This window comes from Phasianus colchicus, chromosome 9, assembly GCF_987193195.1.
Source record: "Phasianus colchicus chromosome 9, bPhaCol1.hap1.1, whole genome shotgun sequence".
Lineage (NCBI taxonomy): Eukaryota > Metazoa > Chordata > Aves > Galliformes > Phasianidae > Phasianus > Phasianus colchicus.
Genome location: NC_143444.1, coordinates 25221818 through 25245388, shown reverse-complemented (window position 1 = coordinate 25245388; position 23571 = coordinate 25221818). Strand labels below are relative to the sequence as shown.

Here is a 23571-nt window from a genome sequence, read left to right as displayed (position 1 = left end):
GGAATAACTGAAACCACTGTTGACTGTTCTGTGTCCTTAGTATATACATACAGTATTAATTAAAAACCAAAACACACTAAGAATGGTGATTCTTTCCCAATCATGTAGTGCTCGTATGGGAACTGTTGAGTCACAGCCTGAGCCACTGATTGAGCACCTGTGGAAAGGGCTGGGTCAGCTCTGGAAACACAGGTGAAGGCAATTCAGTTGTGTGACCAGAAGGGGTGAAACCTGGCTGCACCTCTCTTAGACCCCATTTAAGGACTGACTGTGATGGGGAAATGATCTTTTTCTGGAGATCTCTCCTTGCTGAGGCTTTCTCCTGTGGACCTGGAATCTTCTGATATGGGTGAGCAATTTTCTTCCCTTCCTTTGTAGCATCCTGCTATCGTGCTGGTCCTTTCTTCCTCACACCTTTGTTGTAACGTCTTTCCCATTGTATTGATCTGTCCAATTGTTACAGCACTAATAGCCAGTCTGTGAAAATGTGAAATTAAAACGTTTGTGGGATACGTTTGTGCCACTTCCCTCTTTTGGAAGCAATTATTGGCACGCTGAGCTGCCTCTCCTCTCTCCAGCAGCTCTCGTGAATTTGGAAATATCTGAAGGCTTAAATCCCTCCCAGTCTGAGGTTGCAGATAGAAGTTGCTATTTTGGTGTAAAACATGACAGCTGGTACTCTGAGACAACTGCTCAAAGAGGGCCAAAACCCTCTTGATGTCAGAGAAACCCGAGGACGCACCCAAACTTAACAACGGGAAAAAAAAAAAAAAGGGAAAAAAAAAAAAAAAAGGAAAAAGGAAAAAATACAAGGAGCGCAAAGTACTGTGGGAAGAGGGCGGAGGCGCGGGGCATTGTGGGAATGACGTCACTGAGCACCGCCCCGAGAGCGCCTCCCTCAGCGCCCGGACGCCGTCCGCAGGCGTTGTGCGCATGCGCAGAGGGAGGCGGAAGCGTGGCGGTTGCCGTGACAACGGCGTCCGGCCCGCGGCTCGGGATCGGGTCGGGAGCCGTCACCTCCGGCCCGGCCCGGCCGCTCCATGCCGCGGAAGGTGCTGCGCTGCGTCCTGCAGCTGGAGATCCGCTCGGTGAGTGCCCGGGCCGCGACTCCTGCGGCCTGCCTGCTGCCGGAGTGCCACTCACGTTCCTTCCGGAAGGAGTTTGCATTGATCAGGGTTAGAATTGAATTCGGCAGTGCACACAGGGTCTCACGGTTACCGTAGATGATGTCAGGGGGGGGAAAAAGAAAAATAGAAGAAAACAAAAGAAAAACAGTCTGCAATTCATCCTTCATACCTTAACTTTGGTCCCTTCACAGCTGCGCTGTTGAACACAGTGAGGTTCTCTAGTGAAACCAGGTGATGTTATGTACACAATAGGTCTGTCTTGGTTCTTATTACTGTTTTTTTTCTGTATCTTTCTCGTGACCTCTGACTTCTGAATTTTCATTGAGGAATTTCATGAGTGTTCCTTGACTTCTTGGACCGGGATCAATAAAGTTGTTTAAAGATGTGGATTCCAACGTATACAGATGAATGTTTTTAATAGCAACCCTTAATTGATGTAATTGACCATTACACTGATGCTGTCCTTCGGCCAGTTCTATATTACCATAGGACTTTCTTGCTAACTTCCCTCTTTGCATCGTAGGTAGCAGTATCTCACGTGGCACCATGTGACATTACTGATGCCCAGATAAAGTTAGATACCTTTTGCCCAGAAAACATTGAGTTTTGCTTGCCTGGTCTTCTTTTTATTAAACACGTGCTGCCAGGCTTTTTTCCTTCTCATATTTGCCTCCATAGCCTTTATTATTTCATATTTAATATTCTGGTTGATGAGGTATAATTGCTCAGGTCTCTTTTTCTGCCTCAAAGGTGCCTCACAGTTGTTATTTTTCAGCCAGACAGCGTTGTCCTTTTTTTCTCAATTTCTGGTTCTTTTTCAATGCTCTGCATATTTCTGAAGCCTCTTAGAAACCTTTTGACCCGTGTCAGAAATTCTGTCATATTTGATTTTCTCTTGCTTAGGATACGTGTTCTAGTTTGGTTTAGTTCCTTTTAACTTAATCTAAGTTCCAAGGTGTTTTCCTATCTGAAATGCATGAGTCCTTTGGTTTATTTCATAGGCAGTCGTCTTCATTTCTGAAAGGCTGCTCCTCTAAAATTGAAAACCTTAGCTTAAGACCATATTTGGTTTACCCTGCCATTAGTTTAAATTGAATAATTCATGATTGCTCAGACTGAGCTTTCATTGTTATTTGTTTTCTGAGACTAATTTTGGTTCCTACCTCTGCTGCTGGCATTTAGATTGCTCATGTAGCAACAGAATGAAATTCACATTATTCTTCATGTCACTGCTACTTGGAGAATTCACAAATGTGGCAGTGAAGTATGTAAAGCTTTAAGCAGCAAGATGAATTAATAGCATTGTGGATTACTGTCAGGTAAGGAGACTAAAATGTCATCTCTTTATATTGAGAAGATTATTTTTGTAACTCTGAGTCCAAAGGGCTATTCTTTGTGTAAGCTAGCACTCCACAGAAGTTAATACTGTCCATTGCCCTTCATGCAGAACACTTTCTGTTTGGTAGTGATGGGCTCCTAAAGGGATTTTTTTCATGGCCAGCCTTTCTCATTGGTTGCATATATGTGGTATAATTTGAGTATTGAGTGTAGGAGGGGAAAAAAAATGAACACTGTATCAGATGTTGGAACAATAGAAGTCTGTTCCTTCCCACGAGGTGAATTCAGTGATTTCATTATGGCAGTTTGTGGTGTCCCAGCACTAGGGATGGCATGTCTTCATCCTTCTGGAACTGCACATGGTAACAGTTGTTTCTCTTTGATAGCCCCCCTGGTTGGTTGTAAGAGCAGTTAATTCTGAAAATTATTATACCGTTTTTAAAATGGTCCCTTATTCTGCCTGAAAGGTTTGCAATTAGTTAAGGACTTCAGTTTGTCTCTTCAGTGTTCTGCAGCTCTGTGCAGCGTGTATTACCTAACACACTTCATGAACTGTGGATATACATGTACCACTGTTGGTTTTTGTTTTTTTTTGAGCTGATTTGAGGTTATATGAACATGTAGACTTGGTGTTCCAGCCCAGACAATGAATTGTGCTTCTACAACACTGTAGATAAGCAGCACACTACACATGCTGATTTGTAAGATCTTACTCTTAAAGGCTTACCAGAATACGTATCCCCTAACTGTTGCTTGCAGTTTTGCTATGCCTGATGCATTCAAACCTTTCTCTTCTTTTCTTCCAGTTGCCTTCTGCAGGGTGCAAAGCCCTGGTTAAGAAGAATCATAAATTTAAGAGGAAAAGTCCCAGCCAAGCTATAGAAGTTTTAGTGTGTAGTCTGGGAACAGTCTTGCCCTTATGAATGAAACCTCTCTGTTTTACTCACTCCTCTTAGCACTTGCAGCCACTGTCATGAAACTGTTTAATGATTGGTAGTCTATTTCAGTCAGAATATTCATCATTCTAGTACTCCTTTTGCAGTTTTGAAGTCCTAACTTACATGGAGAGGAAATGTTTTTCTTTCTTTTCTAGCATACTTATGAGTAGAAACGTTTTATTTTTTTTAAGCTTAGACTCTACCTATAATAATCTCTAACACATTGGTTTCTGTTATTTTCTTTCACTCGAGGCTGTTGTTCTGCTGTTTATGTAATTTTGTTTTAGCTCCAGCAAGAATTTCTCAAGTAAAATGTTCATTTGGGAGTAAGGGACTGTAAGCAAAGCACTTATTTTAATTCCTGTCACTCTGCTCCTTTGTCTTTGTGCCTTGCAATTGAAAGTCTGAACACTTTCTGCAGCAACCTTATGTTAGGAGAGACAACCTCATATTTATTATACTGCTATAAAAAGTGAGCAGTAGAAATGAAGTGAAAGGTGACAATTCTCTGGATGGGTAATAGAATAAAACCATGTGGCTTGGAGAAAATAGCTAACAGTGATCTGTGTACATCATTGCAGTGGAAACACAGTTAAGGATATCTGATGTTCATCAGAGCTTTAAAAGCATGCTAACTTCTTAATTGATGAGTAAGAATTGGCCGGAGTAAGTTGAGAAATCTGTGGCCATATCTGGCAGCCCAATGAAAAGTCTTTCCTGTCTTGAATATGCTCCTGGGTGGCCAAAATTCTCCTATAACAATTTGTGTGATATTCCTCCCATAGGAGCAAAACATTTACTTTTTCTCATTTGCACATTAAAATGTGATGTTAATTCAGTTGTTATATTTACAAATAAACTTTTCTGTTTTGGTGACTGAACAGAGTACAGGAATTGAAGCATATACATCTACCAGCTTCGTTCACTCATTACGTAGGCTACGTTTGGATTTTTTTTTATTTTTATTTTTTGCATCTTTGCATCATGTAAGCTTCATTCTAGACATCCATCCTTCTTTTAGAACATGATGTGACCCTTGATTAACTCATGAATGCACAGAGTATCTATTTAACTGTACAGTCCTAAGATCGTGATACTGCTCTTAGGTTTGGTTTAAGACAGTGGAACATGTTCCTACTGTAAGTAAGCTTGTTCTTGATTATTTTAAAGCGGTGACAAATTTTCCTTGTCATTCAGTACAAATAGAACTCCTTTAGAAAAGAAATGTTTCCACTCCGACTCTCAGCAATCAACCGTTTCAGCTTTGACCATTTCATTTTTATCCTGAAAACAGCCATTACTTCTTTAACTGAAGTTCAGTTTAATGAATGTGTTCCTCTTACAGATAACTTGCCCTGGAGTGCTGTTGAAAGACAAAGAGGAGCTCTATCTCAGTGTCTCTATACTTGGGCAATACAAAAAAACTCGGTGCGTCCCTGCAGCATTTCCACTTTTCTTTCAAGAAAAACTAGTATTTGAAAAGGTAAGACAATGTCAAATGCTGATACAAGGCAAATAAAACATATCTCATACACACAAAAGCTCATTGCAGAACCCTGATGTGCAAGTAATCACACAGAGGTCAGTGTAATATTATAACTTCTGCCTTTTTTTTGGCACAACAGAGGTGTGCAACTGTATTATCTACACAGTGACTGAAGAAATACACATGCTGAAAATTATAATTTTTTAGGTATTTATTCATTCTTTTAGCAACTGTCCTTTTTCAGTATCTATTTTACTAGCTTGGGAAGAACTAAATATTATTGATTTAAAAATCTAACACAAAAACTATAAGATGTGGGAGAGTCAGCTTAATCAGTAGAAAGATAGGATAGCAGCTCAAACCCTTTTGGTGACATAGTTTTCCTTTTGAGATCCTTTATTCATGGTTTGTCACCACAATTCCCAAGTTAGTACCTTGGCATTTTAATTTATAGTTGTTTATCACATATTCTGAATCCCTGCTACCTTCATTATTAGTACCACAGGGGTAATGAAACACAAAATCATACAGATATGACCTGGTTCCTTGACTACCTGTGAATAATAGTACTTTGCCCTTTCTAGTTCTTTTCCTTTAAGCGTCCCCCTGCACTTTCAAAACCAGACTGAGTAAACATCAGTGGTACTCTTGTTATGTAGGTAATATAAAAACAGTGATAATTTTACCAACCACTGAAGAATGGAAAAAATACAAAAGAACACAGTATTTCATTAAAGGCAAACATCCCACAGTCTACTTAAGGGAAACGTACTGAGTACTGTTTTTGTTGTAATTTAGGGGAGTTCCAGGACACTAGAATTTACTTACTTAGAAAAGAGCTTAACAAGAAAGCTGAAGTAATAACTATTTTCAAATGGCTGTTGAATGGATCTAGATACTTGTGGTGAACTGTGCTTTGGTATTATCAAGTGTTTGAGGTGTGGAACAGCAAAGTGATTTATACCATTCTACACTTTGTGCAAAATTACAGGGAAGTCCATTATGTGCTTAATATCCATTGAAATGTTTTTGCAGGAATTCCTGCCCAATTCCTTGCTATCTCTTGCCATTGGATTAGTTTAAATCAAATCTGAACAGTACTCTGTACATGAATAAGTTAAGCTTAAAGTGGAACTACATTAAAAAACATTCTTCTTCTATCAGAATTCTAATGCATTCAGTAATTTACCTTTCTCTCCTGAAATTTTCTCAAACAATACTTTCTTCTGTGTCTTTGGCTCTTCACAATAGCTCATAATTTAAATTAGGGCAGGTAACCCTGAAATAGCTAGAAAGCATCTGACAAGAACTGCTAGCTTTCAATGAATATGATCGTGTGTCAAATGATAATTCCAGCTTCCTTTCTTTTTTTCCGAGAGGGATAGAACTCTTGACAACCATCTGAAGCAAGGAAGAATATTGATTTTTAGTTTTTTTCCTTCTTCCTTCAGAGATATGTGATGACTTTGACTATGCCATTATTTTTTAAAAGTATTTATTTACTTTCCAGATATTTGCTAATATAGTTGATCCTGGAGACCTTGTGGAGTTGCTAGAAGGTAGGTTCTGCTTTTTATGCATATTGTGTTGTGTGCATTAATGTTATCTGCATATGGGATTTAAAGATATTTTGGGGATTACAATAATGTTACAATTATTTTTTTTTATCAGAAGCCTGTCCTCTGAAAAGTTAGTGGATAACAAATGTGCATTTTATACTAAATAAATGAGGACCACAGCACTAGTGACTTTATAGTGTAGGTTTGTTATCAGTAGAGGCATAAGTTTCTTGCTGTCTTTTGGATAGTACCAACTTCTCCAAAATACTGTTAACTAAGAAAAAGCCTCTAAAATGTAAGCTGTATGCTATACAAGGGGAAAATGTCCTAATTAGCAGGACATCCAACTGCTTATCCAGACAGATAATGGTTTCCTCTGTCTGACTACTTATTTGATTAATTTCAAATGAAACTTCTTAATTTCACACAAAACGTCTGTATGTGGGGATGTATATATTTAAGAAAATGATATATGCCTACAGTAAGCAGTCTCACCACATCTGGAGCATAATGAGTTTTAGTGAGACAGCATCAGCCCTGCATGCAAACTGCAAGAGTATGCTCCCTAATACAGGGAGTTAGCTGAAAAAGTGGTTAAGCTTGCATAATCTTCTTTACAAGATATTTCCAAAGACAAACTTATAAGCAGGTAGAACTTAACAAATTCTTAGTGAAGGAGTTGCTTTTTGTATACTGCTAATGCCATTGTGTTCATCTGTAGTTGGTTTTTTTCCCAGGAATTAGGCAACTTGTTCTTTATTTGCTCTTATTGTTGGTGTCACTGAGTACAGTGCTATCAATCAGTGAGCAGTTTTTTCATTTTTCTTTAAGTAACCTCTCATTTTAGTTTTTTTTAACTTACAAAGAAACTTTTCTTCCTTTCTAGTTGACACAGCAGTACTTGAACTAATACAGCTCGTTCCTCCAGGTATTGTATCAGTCTCTTCATAAATTATGCAGTTTAATAGGTGAATTTCCATGTGGACGTTGCCCATTACAGCACAATCACTTTTTCCAAAACAAAAGCAAAAACAAAATAGGAAGCATTTCAACAAATAGTTCTTTGAATATAAAATGTTAATAGATCAAGAGGATCTCATTCTTGAAATAGAACTGAATATTGAAACTTGCTATGTTGGAAAGTGATAATACTAAAAAAAAAAATAAAAATAAAAATAAACTGAAATCATCCAGCACATTGCTTATTAACTGCATCACGATTCACTTGCAGTGTCTGTCTGAAATTCAGAGCATATCATCTTGTTCTCAGAATGGTACTTCTTTTTTTTTCCCTTCTGTTTTAATGGTGACCATTGGGAAAACTCTTATCTTCACTATAAGTATTGCAGGTCGCTTGGGATAGGTGACAATAATAAATAGCAATTTGTCATACTTCTGTTATTGGTTTGTGTGATTATAAAAATCTATTTTAATGAAATTCAAGTGTTCCCATGAATAATATAAGTCTTTATTGGAAATAAAGTCAAGTTTGAAAGAGAACTCGTTTGGAAACTAGTATTAAAAGCACTCTCTGTTACTTGCCTTTAGTAGTTTCAAAGAAACAATTGCTTCTCGCAGGTGATTCATTGGACTTATTTATTCAAGAAAATGTACTGAGTGTGGATTTTTTTGGGGGGGGGCAGGGGGGCTTAAAAGATTTTGACTTCAATAATTTCAGGACTCAGAGGTAGGTGTGATACATCCCAGTGGAAGCTGACAAAATAACTATAATAGCAATACTTAATTGTTTTTAATAAAAACATGCTTTCATGGGTTTCCCCTAAAGAAAATATTTTAAAAGAAAGTAGCAGACCACAATACTTGAAGAATCTTGAGGTGTTGATTTTGATGTTGCTTGCATTTCTTCCTGACAACAATTTGCTATTTAAGAAGCATCAACATTCTGTATTATGAGATAAGACAGTTTTTGACGACGTATTGGCTAAAAACTGCTGGTTTCTTCTGTGTCATGGAAAGTAGAGAAGCAGGAAGCTATTGAAGGGATTACCTTGAGGAAATTCCCATGGCTTCTAATGAAGATTGCCTCAGCTGTTCTCTATATACTTTTTAAATAAGTGAACCATGCTTTTAGGCCAGTTTCTGAATATTTCTGCTGCTGATTTAATTGATGACATTATTCCCTACTGTGATATGAGTTATAGAGCCTTGCTGCTAATTCAAATTTCTACTTAAAGTGCATGTTTTCTTTTTGTTGGAGAAATTCTTGCTACTTATGAAGAGAATACGAGAGACTTCCTGTTCCCTAACCCTAAGCTTACCTATCAGCACCACGGTATAGATCGTGAGATTTTAATGAAGAGGTCGTCTTATTTTACTGTGAGTCAATGTCTTTGGATTGTTTTTATGATACAGTGTGTTTCAGTGGACAAACTCCTTGAACTACTTCAAAATGAAAAGCGATTTCTTCTGATAGATATTACCAGTTCAGGTGTTGAACGTACAAATCCACAGTTGCACCTTCAGTGAAGGGATTTGTGGTTTTTACAAAATGCTTCATAAAAGTGTTTAATGTGAAGAAGTTAATTTCCATGTGGTTTGCATATGATTCTGTGACATGTCTCTATTTCATTTTAATCCATGATGCAGATGGTATTTGAAGAGGGAGATTTTGTATCAAATTCACAATTCTCAACAAAAAAACCATGTAACCCTCCTCTCTAATCTCCCCTTTTAGTTTTTGTTTTCGTTTACTGTAAATGCTTAAGACTGTGACAGTCACTACAGATGCATACAATTCTATGGCATCTGTTCTGTGGGCCTCTCTGAGGTCCAAAGTCACCACCAAAAAAAGAAGCGACTGAAATTTAGCTTAGTGCTATATGATTGTTTTTCAGTTATGAAGCCTGTTCTTCAAGATCTGTTCAACCTTTTCATGCTCTCTTAATAACTGCCTTTTCTACAATTTTATGAAAACTATGATAAATGACAACTAATTGGCAGAACAAGTGCAATGGATTAATGTTAATTTTTTGGTGATATGGGCTCGAGTGCACGCTGAGTGGAAATGAATTCATCTCACTACCCTATCAAAGAGTTTAAGACTGTTGGATCTTCTATGTCAGTGGAATACCTCAGAAAGGATGTTGCTATTGGCATAGGGGATGTGTTTTGAAATTTAAGTTGTACTAGTGGAGTGACAGAACATTTGAATTAGGACTCAGTTGCCCTATCTGTTGTGATTGGATTAAAAAACACTTTGTTGGGGTGGGTGGAAGGCTGATTAAAGGTCACTGGTATCGTTTAGCTGGTATAATCTTTCCCCTGCAAGGGCAACCTGGAAATTGCCCTGTCACTTGCAATTAGAAGTGCTAATTTGGTGTCTAATGCTGTGCTACATTTCAATGAATTAAAGCTGTGATTTTGTGATACAAAATGTATTGTTCTGCAGCAGCTTAAATTGTCCCTACAGAAAGAAAAAGGCATTTTTTGTCATGGCATCTCTTTGATATATCAAACTTATCCTATGAATGTTTTTGGTGGCGGGAGGGAGGGAGGAGGAGGAGGGAAGGAGGAGGAGTCTCCATTTATATAGCTTTTAAGTTGCTGTAGTTTTGTATCCAGCCTTCAATTACACTACATTCCTACATCTTGCTGTTTGTTCCTTTCCCATCACTTCATCATCTTCTGAGTGCAACCACACTATGCACTAGTTCAGGGAACTAAGTCTTTAAAAATATGTTTGTCAGCAAAACCATGCTGAAAACAAAGAAGACCTTAAATGCAGAGTTCTCAATGCAGCCACATATACAGTTGTGCTGGTGTTATAAGTCAGTGAGAGAAACTTCAGTGATTAGAAATGCATAGAGAAGTTTGTGCATTGTTTTTGTTTGCTGGATTCAGTTATTTAATAGAAAAAATTATGTATTCTCTAGTAAAACAAGGTGTCATACTTTGTGAGCTGTGAGCAGATGTGCTCAGCATCATTTGAATGTGTAACTGAATGATGACACTGGTAGCTTTTAAATGTTGACTGATGATAGACAGAAATGTCCTTCCTTGTCCTCAGCAGCAGTGTAAATAAAATACATCTCTGCCCTGAAATGAGGACTGCAGAAGCATCAGTTATACTCTATTGCATCTCCATCACAGAAAATCAGAACAGCTCAAAGAGAGGATTTTGGCATACTGACCCCATTTCCAGAAGTAATAACGAAGCTGTGTTTGATGCAATTGGAGGAAGTCTCTCAAATAGCTACTTGTGGCTCCTCTTTTGGTTGCCAAATGGGATTGCAATGAGAGGATTTGTATCTCCAGAAGTTGTGAAGTCTCAAATGCCTCCATCTTCTAGTGTTCCCTAAGCAGTACTGGCAAGTGTCTCCTGTCAGCACCAAGCACTGAGTGTAAACACTAAACAAAAGGCCAAGTGTTAAACAAGGTCCTGCGGACAAAAATCACTCACGTTATTCATGTGCTATTCAAGCTGAGTTATTCCTGCATAGAAAGTTATTCATGGTTAGCTGAGATTTTGAGTATTTTAGACTGACAGCTGTGCTTCTCTGGCACTTTGATTCCCAATAACTGTCTTTTATTAAAAAAGTAAAGGTAGCAGCAGCGAGGTTACAGTTGTGGAGTTCAGATAGGCAGTGACAAGCAGTGTCTGATGAACACTGCTAATCTGCCAGTTGGAAGGAATCCCAAGTTGAGAGGATCAGGACTCCTCCAGAAATCTGGCACTTGGCTGATAATGTCTCTGGCTAAACGTCTTCTGAAGCTTACAAACACAATATGCATACCAGATATGCCTCAAGTTATCTCTCCTGGTCCAGTGCTGCCCAGCTGAGGCTTTTGCTGGCTCTTCTGTGTTTCTCTGCAGCCCTTGCTTTTCAGAATATGTTTAAACCTCAACTGGTGGTGACTTCTGACAGACATTCTTATCTCCATTCTCCACCTTCATACAGTATTTGCTACGTTACTTAAAACATATTCTTTTCAGTTTCATTGCCTTTCGTTAGCATACCAACGGGAGGTGTTCTGTTATGTTCTTATGCTCTCTAAGAACATAACATGTATTAGACTTAGTTTCCATTGAATATGATCTACCTTAACAGTTTTCCTATGAGGAAGTTAATATTATATTGATGTCATATCTGTTCAGTGACTGGTACAAGAGCACTACAAGTTTTCCACTGGCACCACTAACACAGTGGAAGGGAAATAGAGCCACAAAACTTTCTAACTGGATTTTCATTTGTAGAAAGTGTTTAGAGCTATCGAATGGTCTTTATATTCATATATAATGCTATATATTCAATATATTAAAAGGGAAATCTCATTTTTTCTGTTGATCTATAAGTTACTTAGGACCCGCTCCTGTATATGCAAGTGCTATCCTGTATGTGCTCTCCATGAACCATTTATCTGAAGAACTGTGGTCTTATATGATTTTTTATCTGTAAGCACGTAACAATTCTGTTCTCATTCTCTGTAAGAGCAGGAGGTGCTCTGCTTTTTATAGACTTGCTGATTCTGATGTGTCCTTTTTTAAATTGTTGATAGCACTTGACAATTCATTAGTAGTAAAACCGAGTTGATTAAAGATGGTCAGCTCTAAAATCTTTTTATATGCCGTAACTTGACTTGATTGAATGCCAGACTCTTACTAATTGCTTAACTGAGCTTTCTTGGCATTTTTGTCATTTCATTTTCATAATCTAACCTGGGGCTGGATCGTACACCCTTGTGGGAAATGAATGCATGTTTAGGCAGGTGGTAGGGAATCCTTTGGTTCAGCAGTAACCTTCACTCATGAAGTTCCTGCTAATTCTCAGCTGTGGGGCAGGATCACAAAATGATGAGCTCCTTTTTGGTTCACAGTAATTTTGCGTTCAGTTGTACAAACGTCTTTGCATGCAGATGCCTGGGGCTGTACAGCAAGCTCTCTGTTTTGAAAGAAGAGAGAGTAGGAAGTTTTAGGGACACTTGAATCCCTATATGCTTCTACAGAGCTGTGGTAGGTGCTCTTAGATTATTCACACTTGTCTGTGGTTTCTCAGAGATGCAGGGGCCTGCCAATCCATTAGTACACGTGTGCTGGTTGACCAGGAGGTCCAGCTGAATTCCACTGCCTCCAGAACAGTCAAATTAGGCCTGCCTCTTGCCAGCCATGTGCTTAAGAGATCACGAAAGAGATCATGAAAAGAAGCAGATTATTGGAGACGATCCACAGGAATCAGATGTTGCTCTGGGAGTTACAGAACAAAGGGGACTCCTAATGACACTGTTACAAGTGAATAGTTATTTGCAGTGTAATTGATGGATTTTTCAAAATATTCTTACAAAAAAGGTGACACAGTTGAGACTATAAATAAATTTCTGAAGTTAGCATTATTGAAACTTTCAGATCATGACTGGAATTTTTATTGGTGCTGTACAGCATGGTGTGAAAAATCTTTAAAATTGCTTTTGACTAAGAAATGTATTGAAATGAAAGTCAGACCTTAATTGTTGTACGAAAGCAATATAATCATCTGTAATTGAATTGTCAGAAATGCAAATGTTAGCATCTTGACATTTACCATTGCTGTTCTGTCTTTTCTAATTATCTTTATTAAAGGCTGAAATTAACAAAGGAAATGGCTGGAAATTAGGGATGGTTTGTTACATTAGGTGACATTTACTTCTTTGATACCCTTTATCTTGAGTTGGGGCTTGATGTTCAATTATGGTCTCTCTTCTAGGGAATTGCACCAAAATTGAGGTTTTCTACGAGCTCCCTTATTACTGAAAGTCTGTTGAGCTCAGGAAGGAGTCACATACAGGTTAGCATAATTTAATTGTTTGCAATTTAATTTCTAGATTTAATATTGATAGCCTTCGTTTCCATTTTTTGCATATACTGCTCACTTCAAACTTTTTTCATTCTTTTGTTGTGGTTAAAGCAGTTGTCATGGGTGCTTGACAGCTTGATTAAATGTTGGAATGAGTAAAGAGTGGGTCTGGTGCATGACAGTAAATGCTGAGAGTTCCTTGAATCTGAAACAATTATCACCTTCTATTTTCTGTGATCAGCTGAAGTGTTAATCCCTGGTGTATTGTAGGTGGGAAGATGCCTTCTCACTGTTTCTTACTGACACTTAGAATTAAGGTGGGACAATGAAACTTAGTGAAGTCAGAGAAGGTACGTTATCAAAAACAAACCAATTAATATATGATGTCAGTAGCACTCAAATCAAAGATATCTATTGCAAAACCAATTCCTTCTATTAATCTAGAAATGCTGTCTCTTCGGTGAGTAAAGTTAAAGAAGTAGTAGCTGAAGAGACTGGGGAGAAATACCCTCTCTGATGTGTTAGATCAATTTGTATCACTCTTCTCTGATCTCACTGGTTTGTGTCATAGTTTCCTGGGACAGACTGTCACACAAAGTTACTCTTACATGCTCCTCCTTTTCTCGTTTATTGCAAATGGTGCAGCATCGCTCAAATGGAATTGTTAAGGAGGTATGTGTGCAAAAAGGATGAGGTGACTTTGATCCATTCGTGGTACTGTTCGTTAGTTCACTGAGAAAATTCAATTTTAGCAAAATATATTACTGAGGCACTTAAAGAATTTCTTTAAAAAAAAAAAAGAAAAAAGAAAACTAGTGAAAATTAGTGTTGATAGAAAACTGAACTCATTGAAGGGGACTTCAGTAAGAGCAGCTTGATTTGGAACTAAAGAATGACCTTGAAAGTATTTAATATGTTACGAAATCTCCATTAAATTTTCATGGACTACAGTGATGATTTAATTTCACAACTAGTTTAAGCCAGGAAAACGCATAGTCATCTTCTGTTGAAGAGAGTTAGGTTCTTTTTTGTTTGGGACAGTTTCACACTGTGGCTCACTACCAGCTGCACAAGTGCTAGTACAGGCAACAGAAAGCAATGTGAACTGTGTTTGTGATGCCAGATTCGTGCTATGCTGGCACAAAACACTCAACCTCATCTTTGTTTCATATGTGGAAGGGAAGACACAAAGGTAAGCTGGACACTTTATTCCTAGGTTCTTCTGAACTAAAATAATGCATGCAGCATTCATATTTAAGAACAGTGGCAACTTCCTCAAGCTTAAAAAGTAATTTCTAACTGGAAAAAAAAAATCTTGCCATGCTTTTATTTTTGAGCTTCTGTAACATGGGAATTTAGGTAAAATTTGACTGTAAGGCCTAATTATTCATACTGTGGTATTCTAAGTTAAAACATGCCACTGATTTAGTAGTCTGATAAGAATTGTATAATCTAGAATTCCTTGACCTATAGTGCTTCCAGAGTAATTAAATGTGCATTTAATGCCAAGAATTGCAAAGGAATGATAATGTATTTCAAATAAAACTTCAGTGTTGGAATGAGTTTTGCAGACTTTTAAATTGGTCACTGAAAATTTGATAATTATTTGGAAGAGGAGCTAATCTGAATTGTTAAGTAGGCTCTGCCAGTGAAAAACAAGCAAGTAAACAAAATGCTCATGTACTGTAGTGTGCACAGAGAGCTGGTGAGGGTGATTATTTCCCAACTTTCCTCCATTCTGTTAAATGTGAGTATTTTAAAAGCAGTATCTCCTTGGAGATAAACTTCTAAAGCAGTATTTGAAAATGGTGTGATTTCTGTGAACCTTGGCTGAAAAAAATACATACTTTGTATGTAAACTGGCAGCAATACAAACAGCTATTTTTCTACTTTTGCAAAAGTATTCACCTGATTGAAGATGATCTTGGAAAGATGGTCTGTTTTTTTTTTTGTTGTTGTAGTTTGTTACCTATACAAAACGTTCTTGATTAACACACTCTATGCAAGTAGTGTTCCAAGAAAATATAAATTTCAGAGTACAGTTACACTTCTTGTGAATTTTAGGCAACTTTAAATGATATGAATGGAGAAGACTTTTAAGATATGTATTTTAGAAGTTTTAAACAGATGAAAAAAGCTGCACAATTTTTTATGTCTAATGCAGATAAAGCTTGTGTTAAATGAACTTGATACAAAACTCAATTTGTTTTTTTTACAGTCTCTGTATGCTAAAGAAATGAACAAACTAATTGAGTGAAGTATTAGGCACTTAACTTCCAACATGTGGTAATGTGTGTTTTAACCTCCTTTTGGATTCTGACAAAATGGTAAATACATTGTTGCTTTTTAAATAGCTGTCTGATTATAGTCTTCTGAGAGGAATTTCAGCTGACATACAGCATCAATTTCTGTTAAAATTATTAGTTCCCTGTTTCTGTTACTGTCAGTGGTCTTTGTTCTGCATGCTGTCAAAGCAGATAATTTCTCTTTTTCACTTTAGGATGATTTGAATTGGGTGCATCACTCAACTCCAAATGGAAAACTGCAAACAAAGTTACCAAAGAAAAACATGCTTTCACCTGAGAAAAACAGTCACAGTGTAGCAAGAAAGAGCTATGAGCAGCCTACCATAGCTTCCAAGTCACGTTCTCCATCTCCATACACAAAAAGACGGATGTGTGAGCTGTCAGAAGAAGCCAGGCAACGACTGGCCCACTTAAACCTGGGTCCTTACGAATTCAGAAGAGAAACTGATAAACCTCCATTTGTAGTTAGACGGGTTTGTATTCTCTACAAAGTACTTCTAGCTTAAGCTGAGATCAAACATTGTTCTTTCACTGAATACTGCTCCAAAAATTCATTCATCTGTTAGTTTAGATGAATAATTTTTTTCTCCTTTCCAGCCTGTCATGTAGTTATTTAAATATAAAAGAATTTTATTTTAGTTAATTTTATCTGTTAGTAATAGACAAAGATCAAATTCTTTCATGAATATCTTGGTTAAATTCTCTGAGGCCCCATTTCTTTTTTTCCAGCACGCTAGACAGTATAATAGCTTTATAAATTCAACTTGGAAGTAATTGATATTAGTATTAAAAAATCCCGAATAAGACTTTAAAGAAGAAGTGTCTAGTCACATTAAGAACACGTACACTGCCTCTTTCAACTTTGTTAGCATTCTATGATCTTTGAAACACTTGCTTTACTCAAAGCTACATCTATGATACTTTGACTTACAGCTGATAACCAGCCTGCATTTAGCACTTTCATGAGAACTGTATGTGGAAAAACTGTTCTGAAATTAAGTAGTTACTTGAAGAAACTTCATTTAAGTGCTTTGTTGCAGGTCCAGACTGCCCAGCCTCTTGGATGAAGGTGTTCTCCAGCAAATTGCTTTGTTACAATTTGGCCATACACTTTTTTAAGGATATTGCTGAAAAGGTGTAGGGGCCAAGATGGAATTGTTCTGACTCTGTGCTGTGACGTGATTTGTCTATAATTTTGAACATTTGTTACAGCCGTTGAGATAATTTAGCATTTAATTAGTTTACCTCTCACATTATTTCATTTTTCTTGTACAAGTAGTAATAGCTTATCAAATTCTAAAATTCTTTCACAAGTTTTCTTCTACTTGTAGGTACTTTTTTTTTTTAGAAATTCAAATTAGTCTTATTAATCCATTAATTATTCATCATCCTTCTATTTATCTGTCTCTGTTATTTTTCTTTTATCTTCCGCTAATCAATTTTTTTCTGGTTTTTGATCTATAGGTGAAGTTCACAATTTAATTACAACATCTGTAAATACTGATTATTGATTTCAGTTGCTCTGTTATATTTGTACAGGAAGGAAAATTCTTGTCTCTTAGTGCATCCCTTCCTGACATCATGGCTTTTCTAGAATGAGAATGCTCCTTTTAGAGCATCTTTATTGCTGAGATCTCTTGGTTTGGCAGTACTACATTGCATGACAATTAAAATTAAATTATGTTAAAATATAACTTATTAAACTAGGAACAGCAGCACTTTGTAAGGTCTGAACAATTTGGAATAAATGTGTGGTATCAAGTAGTCTTTAAAAAGATATCTTCATAAAAACGTTATAAATGAAGGAGAAATATCTGCATTTTTATTCCTTTGAACAACATGACATTCTGAGCTTTCTAGACCTTTCTAGAACTGTTTTTGTTCTTAATGTTTATATTATTACCATTATTGCATATAAACATGTTTTTAAATTGTATTTGAATAAGTGTTTTCAGAAAGGACTGGATGTGGTCTTATGAAACAAAAAAAAAAACAATCAAAAATATGTGTAGAGATAGAAACATCTGATACTGCACCTCTTAACAGTAGTTTTGCTTCAGGTAGAACAACCAAGTCCTGGAACTGAGCTTTATGCCTGCTGTACCCTGCGAGAAGGCTCAATGGAAGCTTGGTCCAAGGTAACCCCTGGTCAGTATTTAATACTGTTATCTCTCATTAATGCTTTTTTTCTCCAATAGCTTAGTCAGGTGGGTTTTTTGTTTTGGTTTGAAGCAATCTCTAATGGAGAAAAACCTGGTCCTCTTTGATAGGAAGAATAAGAGCAGTGAAATAACCCTATTGTTGCAAAAGGTGGGTTTGCATATTTCTTTACCTCGGGAATTGGAACGTAGTTCAATGTGATAGGAAAGTAAGAGCAGAAAATACCAGAGTGTCCAGGCACTCTGTTCCATCCACCTGTTTTGATTAGTTGCATAGAGTAACAAATCAGCACCTCAGTCAGTGGGTGTGTTAGTCAGGCCTGGAATGTTGATCACTTTGAAATTCGAGAGCTCTGTTGCTCCAAAAATGAATAATGTTTATATCAGCTTTTTTTTTTTTTTAAGTGGATCTGTGGCTTACAATTGTTAATGGGCATCCAGGATGCATGCGCATGTCTCCTTCCACTTTCACTGGCAACAGTAACTGAGTGTTTTATAAAGGGTGCAGGACAAGAAATTTAAATCTTACATTTTTTCTTTGTAATAATACTGGGTGCAGGATATTAAAGGTTACTCATTCTTGGGATCGTGCATATCAATCTGTTGTATCAAGGTAATGTAATAGACCTACTATCATCTGATATCATTATGTACTTACAAATGAGTTGATGGTATCTAGCCAATGGTTAGGAGAGTGAGACCTGCTTCACAACTAACATCCAAATGGTTTACTAGTCACGTTTCTGTGTATTGAAGTTTAAATCTAATTTTTATAAAGCATAAATTTTTGTGATTACAGTACAATTTAGTCTGGTTTTGCTTTTGTGCAGGTAGACGATAATAGGTTGTCGTTAGGGCTGCTCAGTACAGACTGATACAACTGATAAAAAAGGCAGACATAATTAATGTCATTCTCTTTGGCGTGAGGTGCATATTGACAGTGGTCAGACACCCTGAGCTGGTGTGGATTTAATAGTTCCTCTGCTTTTGTGGTCTTCATAACTTGTGTTTGTGAACCAGTGGTGAGGGAAAGAATGAGGAGGTGATCAGAGGAGAAGGAGGTAGCTGTAGGGAAGCTTGTTCCAAAAAGCATGGGAAGGTAGAGTAATGTAAATGAGATTTTTTTCAGACTGATAGAGCTTTACTTTTTATTGATCTAGACAAATAATAGCTTAGCAAAATATGCTACTTCTGTCTACATAGAAGATTGTGCTTGCACTGACTTAATGTATTAACTGTATTGTGCTGTATTGAGTAAAATGTGAAGTCATTGTTTTCATCTGAAGATAGTGAAATATTACTGAGAAGACTGTTTAGAGTTTCACAGTCTGTAATAATAACTTGGTCTATTATTGTTTGGGAGGAGAGGTAAGCTATTTTGTAAAAGATTTTTTTAAAAAAACTCGGGCATTCAAATTTTCTTTTGAATTTCTTCAAGTACACAATTTTTTTCTTTCTCTAGATCTTTCTCTTCTTGGCAGCTACAGACCCAAGAAAACCAAAGTGAGTACTCTGTAGTGCTGTTGTTTACAAACTGGTTTTGGGGGGAAGCCCTGAGTGAGGAGGTTTGTTCTGTGTAGGTATGTTTGTAACTATCTACTGCACTACCAAAAACAAGACGAAGGATATTTAAAATCTGATATAACTCTATTTATCCCTGCTGATGGGTTATTTTTAAATACAAATGCAAAACAATATTCTGTGATATGTTCATGCCTGTAGGTAAAGGACTTCTCCTTGGCGTTAAGGCTTGTGGTAAGACTGTAGAAGAGCCTTGAGAAGTGACTTATAGTAATCTTCCTGGTCGTTCTGAGATCAAACTTTTTTCCAGAATATTATGCAAAGGTAGCTCAAGTACAAATGGCAAGCCACTATTTTGTCATTTCACATTAAATTGTTAAGATTTTAGGTGCTTTATAAATGGAGGATCTAGAGATAATGTCAGGGTTCTATCTTGTTCTATTGTAAACCAGGGCAACTCATGGAGACATTTGAATGGTGTACTTCAGATTAAGAGGTGCTATGAAAGGAGTAATTGGAAGAGTTAAGATTGATGAGGAGATGAGCAGATTGACCAGAGTTTTTCCTGGAGGAAGTAAAAGTCATGGGGGAAAAAAATAAGTCTAAACAGGGGTCCTAGGAGGAGAGGTCTGAGGTTTATTGGTGTAGACTCTTGGGCATCACTCTGAATCTCTGATGACCCTATGAAATGGGGGACTTTACACTGTGCAGTCAGAATAAGATGATAGCAAGCCTGAAAACCAGGCTTTGTTATAATACAGCGTGTTAGATACCAGCAGGGAACACTTCCTAGTTCAAATCCCCCCTTTTGTAAAATGGGGATCTCTGCTCTTCTCCAGCAAGTGGATATTCCTGCGTGTATGGAAAGCCTGTAACCCTTCAGTTTAAAAAAGAAAACTGTACCTCTTGATATTCATGATGCAGTTTAGCGAGGTTTGGTGTTTTTTTCTTCTTGTTTTTAACAGGCAAGATCTACTCATGGGAAAGGCCGTGACAGTTCTTCTTATGTTTGTAGTGAGGATGTGATCTCCAGTTCACCCAACAGGCTGGTCCATTCTGGTGGTTCATTAGTGCGTTCAGCACCTTCAGCATTTCAGAAGCATTCTCTGAGTTCTGTACTAAATCGATCTTCTCTAAGGGAAAGGTAATAACTTGTTTTTGTTTGTGAAATTCTGGAATCATTAAAAAGAGCAGATCATAACAGTACTTGCATGACCATAGGTTTTGTGTTTGGAGGTATACAGGATGAAAAGACTTTTTATCAGGAGCTGTGTTCGCCATCACCTCTCTGCTTAATGATTATAATACAAATATTATGGCAATGAAAAGGATCTTTGACCTCACTCTTGCTGACCTCCCCTCAAACAATAAAGCTTCTGATTACATGTCCCCAGTATCCACCAAATCTTAAATAGGGAAAACTTAAGTAGGTAAATAAGTAACGTTTCAGAGGGTGTTAGGCTATCAGGAATACAAATATAGATATATGTCAAGTAGGATGTTTTAGAGCTATGTGGAAACCTTTTTTCCTTCTGTCCTTTTCACCTTAGTGTTTGTAAGTATGTACTTCTGGTTGTGCTGTAGTCAAATATGTGACTAGTTTGAGTAATGTCCATGGGCAACTTTATTATAATTAGTATCGTTACAGACTGAGATGATTCTTCTGCTTTGTTTTAAGCTGAAGTATTGGCCTCTGTAGCAATTCTGTGTGTGTTCATTTCTGTATATATTCTTTTTTCTTTTTTTTTTTAGTCCTCTTATATTAATATCCCCTAATTTGGTGGATTTCAATCCTTAGGTGAGCATGTAGGGCAAGCATAGAAGTTCCAGTATCTTGTGAGGGTGAAACAGAAGAAATTTCAACAAGCAGTTTTCTCATGTTTAAGCACTCCAATCCCACAAGGAGAGTATTCCCTACTTCCTGTTAAGTAGTATGTGTCCTGGGTACATGATGTTCCTGCTATACATCTGGCTTAATAGGTTACTAGGTGACTTTCTGGGGGTAGGAAGGTTGTATGCAAATCTGGGCCTGAATAACCAAGTACCTAAAACAATTTGAAGATGCTTAGGATCAAACTGATGTCCTGTCCCTTGATTCTGAAGTATTTATCTAAAGCCATACTCGTGTATGTATTTTGACAGCATGTTCGCGCTCATTTCTGATTCTTTTCTCCTTATTACAATTGGTACTTCATTTAGTGAGTGCTCAAAGGGTGTATTTTGTAGCCTACACACACTCTAATACTCCTATTTCCAAAAAAGGAGAACTATCTCAGTTTTCTCTTTTTAAAAGAAAAATGACAGATGGCAGGTAGGGATTGAATTTTTTAGTACTCAGATCAAGTTGATGGTTTAACATCTTTCTCTGCTTGAAAACTTGCTTGGTTGTTCTTCTGTGTAGTAGTATTTCCTGTGAGTTATGTGAGAATCAGCATGTGTTTGGGTTTGGAGAAAGTGTGTTGTTTGGTTTTTTATCATCTTGTCTACCTCCCCACATTCTCTCATGTGGTCTCCTCTTCTGACATTGTGCACTAGTTAGCCATGTCTGGGTAAGGTTGTAATGGTGATTGTTTATTTGCTTATTTAATAACTCTATATTTAAAGATGACAAAGTCTTTTGTATTGATAGCAGGGAAATCTTGTGTGTTTGAGCCAGTTACTCAGCAAGTTAGTCATTCTCCAAGTCATCTTAAAAGTATCTGAATGTTCTTGCCTTTTCTCATTACCAGCCCCTCTCTCCAGAACAGATAAGCGATTTTTGAAGTTATCTTTTCTTTTTAGAACAAATATTCTTAGCTCTTCTGAAATGTAGCATTTTTTTATGCTAAAGACCTGGGAATTTACTTCTGACATTAAAAATAAAAATAAAAATAAAAAAGAAGGAAGTAAGAGGTATATTCTGGAAAGTTTGATCTTTGTGTTTATGCTGCTGAGATAACAATGGATTTAGCTGACTGTATGCAGAGATTTGTTGGAATGACAAGCGTGGATCAGAGGTCAATGTTTGGAAATGCATGCAAATGCTGCTCTATAGATTATAGAAATACAGAGGAAATCAGAACTATTGGACGTATGGCAGTTTTAGAGTATTTGCAAGATGATGTCTTATCTGACAGTGATTTGATGTTTTTTTCCTCAATCTTATTTTGAATTACAAAGACAAATAGCTTCACATATACATACTACTTATTCATCTGATCAATCCATGGTCAATACAAAACTTGACGACTTACCTCAGCCTTTCTTTATTTCTTCCTTTTTTTGTTTTGAAGTGAATATGAAGTGAGTGTCTGCCATTTTGGGTGCACTTCCCCCAGAAACCTGCCGAATAGTTGTTAAGCCACTGCAATACCTTTAAGTGATACAGAAGTTTGGGGTCTTGCCTAATGCCCTCTTGGGAATTTTGCATCCTTTGTAGCAGTTTCCATTTCTTTCATGTGAGCCTTTTTGAGAGACCTTAAATCAATGCTCTCCCCCTTTCCACTGAAGTTGAGCCAGAAGCAGAACGGCAAACAGTTTTACTGTTGGACAAGCCTCCAAAGTTTTGAATATTTATTTTTCATATTTTATTTTTACATTTTTCATTTTTTAGGTCGCTGCAGGAAAGCATTTGCTGTGTTGCAAACTGAATCAAAATAAAGTGGTGAGGCTGTGCATCTTCGTGCCCTATATTTTGATTTTATTTCTTATGCAGAGCAATGATGCATGCGTGTTCTTTCCTGCTCATGATGTCTGGCCAGCTTCAATCAATGTGGTTAAAATGTTATTTGCCCCCACAGGCTGGTTGTTTGTGCATAGATGCTTTGTGAAAGCATTAGAACTCCTGCAAAAGAGGAAAATTTGACTTCAGTCCTTGTTTTCATAGTGCCTGTATATCATCATGCATGCCTAGAGGGTGGTGGTTTTCTCGGGGACTTGCAAGCTTAGCCTTCCTTGCAGCACTGAAATCTGCAGCAAAATACAAAGCTAAAGTCATCCTTCTGTAAAGAAAAGTAAGCTAGTGATAGAAGTCCTCTGAATGGAGCTATATGATGGCACAAAAGAAATTCTTTTCTCAAGAGACTACAGCAGTCGTAGTCATTTGATCATTTCTCCCACATTGAGAAACAAAGCTATTTCTGATGCATTTGAGATCAAGGGATTTTTTTTATTGATCTGCAAAGTAATCACTTCCAGAACAAAGGCCATTCCAATGTCTTTTTGAGGTTCTGGTTGCTCTGCTGAAATGTGGTATTACCTACTGTAAAATCTAACAGAAATCTAAGTTCTGTTTGAAGCAAGACAGAGGTTAACTGCTTGGATCAGATAGCTTCTGTAATATTCCTATACTGGTTTTCTACCATCTTTTT

At 37.1% G+C, this 23571-nt stretch overlaps 1 protein-coding gene across 2 annotated transcripts in view; it reads left to right on the top strand.

Moving 5' to 3' along the window:
• Positions 1-901: 901 nt before the first annotated feature.
• Positions 902-23571, top strand: part of SPATA6 (spermatogenesis associated 6) — a 41290-nt gene continuing 18620 nt past the window's right edge. Inside the window, exons 1-10 of one of the 2 annotated variants that reach the window (XM_031602125.2) lie at positions 902-1088; positions 4749-4886; positions 6400-6448; positions 7335-7376; positions 8661-8785; positions 13147-13227; positions 15737-16015; positions 17603-17690; positions 19164-19204; positions 20188-20366. In XM_031602125.2, coding sequence (XP_031457985.2) covers positions 1041-1088; positions 4749-4886; positions 6400-6448; positions 7335-7376; positions 8661-8785; positions 13147-13227; positions 15737-16015; positions 17603-17690; positions 19164-19204; positions 20188-20366 — 1070 coding nt within the window. In that variant the 5' untranslated portion in view covers positions 902-1040. The remainder of the gene's footprint in view (positions 1089-4748; positions 4887-6399; positions 6449-7334; positions 7377-8660; positions 8786-13146; positions 13228-15736; positions 16016-17602; positions 17691-19163; positions 19205-20187; positions 20367-23571) is intronic. The other variant, XM_031602132.2, reaches the window with a different exon arrangement.